Source organism: Camelina sativa, chromosome 5 (assembly GCF_000633955.1).
Source record: "Camelina sativa cultivar DH55 chromosome 5, Cs, whole genome shotgun sequence".
Lineage (NCBI taxonomy): Eukaryota > Viridiplantae > Streptophyta > Magnoliopsida > Brassicales > Brassicaceae > Camelina > Camelina sativa.
The window spans coordinates 3842671-3844255 of record NC_025689.1 but is presented as its reverse complement, the minus strand read 5'-3'; the positions used below and the strand labels follow the sequence as shown (position 1 = coordinate 3844255).

Below are 1585 nucleotides of genomic sequence, written 5' to 3'. Positions count from 1 at the left end.
TTTTCGATTTTGGCGGGAAATTTTTTTTTTTGGCGGGAAAAATTTTCGATTTTGGCGTGAAAAAAAAATTTTGGCGGGAAATTTTTTTGGCGGGAAAATATTTTCGATTTTGATGACTGTACATTCTTGCTGTCACTCAAAAAGGGTAATTTGGTCATTTTGTATATAAAGAGGGGTAGTTTTAAAAATGGTCAACATGAAGGGGTATTTTTAAAAAGGGGTATGGAAAAAGGGGCATTTTTGAGAATGCCCCTTTTAAAAAAATAGTAATTTCGTCCCTAATTTATTAGAGAGAGAAAATATTTTTTTAGATTTTTTTTAAGATTTTTTAATATTTGATATGTGAATGTTTTTTATTTTTAATTTTAATATATTTATTTAAATTAGTTAATTAAGCTTAATTAATTTTTTCTAATGGCAATTGAATGTAATTTTTTTACACATTTTAAGGTTAGTTTCATATGTGTACTTCTCAATTAATATAGTAGGATTAGATCAAAATATGGACATATTAGTCATTTTTCTATTCAAATCCATTTAGATGAGAATGTAAATAAACCAAACAAAGTCATTTTATCTATATGAACTATTATTTTTATCTTGTTTGTTAGGGTCATTTGATATTAAGATGAATTATTTAGATGTATCATTTAAACAGATCATTTAAATAGAATTGCTAAATGATGAAAGGTGGGAGAAACGAGGATGCTCTTCGACTCTCAAACAAGATGGTTGATGCATTTCTAGGGCAGCTTGCTCGGCTAGCAAGTAGATTGAATTTCTATTACTATAGTAACTATTATTATAGATTGATGTTTGGTTTGGAGAGTTTCAGATCAGGCTTTATATTTCAATAACCATATGGTTTACTACTCCAGTATTTGCTTAGAAAAAGCAACATCTAACAATAATTCAATATTGAAACTTGTGTATCAAGAATCTGAGGCATAAACATATTTATTAAAATCGCCGTGCCTGCAAATATGTATGTATTTATACGAGGTAGTAACAGCAGCAAATTTCCTTAAAAAAGACCAACATAAACTTTCTCCTTAACACCAGCTTCCTCGATCGGCTTCAGGGTGTTTTGATCTTGGGGCGTGTGGGAAGCAACTGTGGTTTATAGAAAATAATGAGAGTCATATTAGATCAGCAGAAGAAAGTTACGATATTGGAAAGATCGATTTTTATGGAGAAAGAAGTGTTTACCTGGTAACAAGAAATGGCGGAGGTGATGAATCCAAAAGCTCCGGTGACACGAGGAGTGATCTTCTTTGGAGCCAACTGAAGCAGACCAGCTGCTACAACAATGTCCATAGCTGCTTTGATCAAAGCAAGTGACCTCTCGTTTGATTTTTTAAGCTTAGCACGATACTCCTCATCCTGCAATTTGATAAACAGGAATTTGAGTTGCTGATAAAAGGAGATTTGATTTTGTAGAATTAGAAGATTCTTGATCAAAGGAGAGAGAACTTTACTTGATACTTGTTACCATTCTTGAGTCCTTTTTCAATCTTCTTCATTGATGAAGAAAGCCTTCCAATCTCACCAATCTAATAACAGTGAAAACCGATAAATATAAGTG

General features: G+C 31.7%; 1 protein-coding gene across 1 annotated transcript; it reads right to left on the bottom strand.

The window, feature by feature from the left end:
• LOC104785341 (peroxisomal membrane protein 11D-like) lies at positions 982-1579 on the bottom strand. Its single transcript, XM_010510532.2, has 3 exons — positions 1479-1579; positions 1210-1383; positions 982-1113 (listed from the first exon to the last, which is right to left on the bottom strand). Exons 1-3 carry the CDS (start codon positions 1521-1523, stop codon positions 1078-1080), a joined length of 255 nt encoding a protein of 84 aa, XP_010508834.1. The 5' UTR covers positions 1524-1579; the 3' UTR covers positions 982-1077.

Bases quoted from the DNA above. Each gene is read 5' to 3' on its own strand.
- LOC104785341 (XM_010510532.2), bottom strand. From the start codon at position 1,523: ATGAAGAAGATTGAAAAAGGACTCAAGAATGGTAACAAGTATCAA. The intron at 1,384-1,478 runs GTAAAGTTCTCT...ATCAAATTGCAG, and splicing joins AGAATGGTAACAAGTATCAA to GATGAGGAGTATCGTGCTAA. The intron at 1,114-1,209 runs GTAAACACTTCT...TATAAACCACAG, and splicing joins CCGCCATTTCTTGTTACCAG to TTGCTTCCCACACGCCCCAA.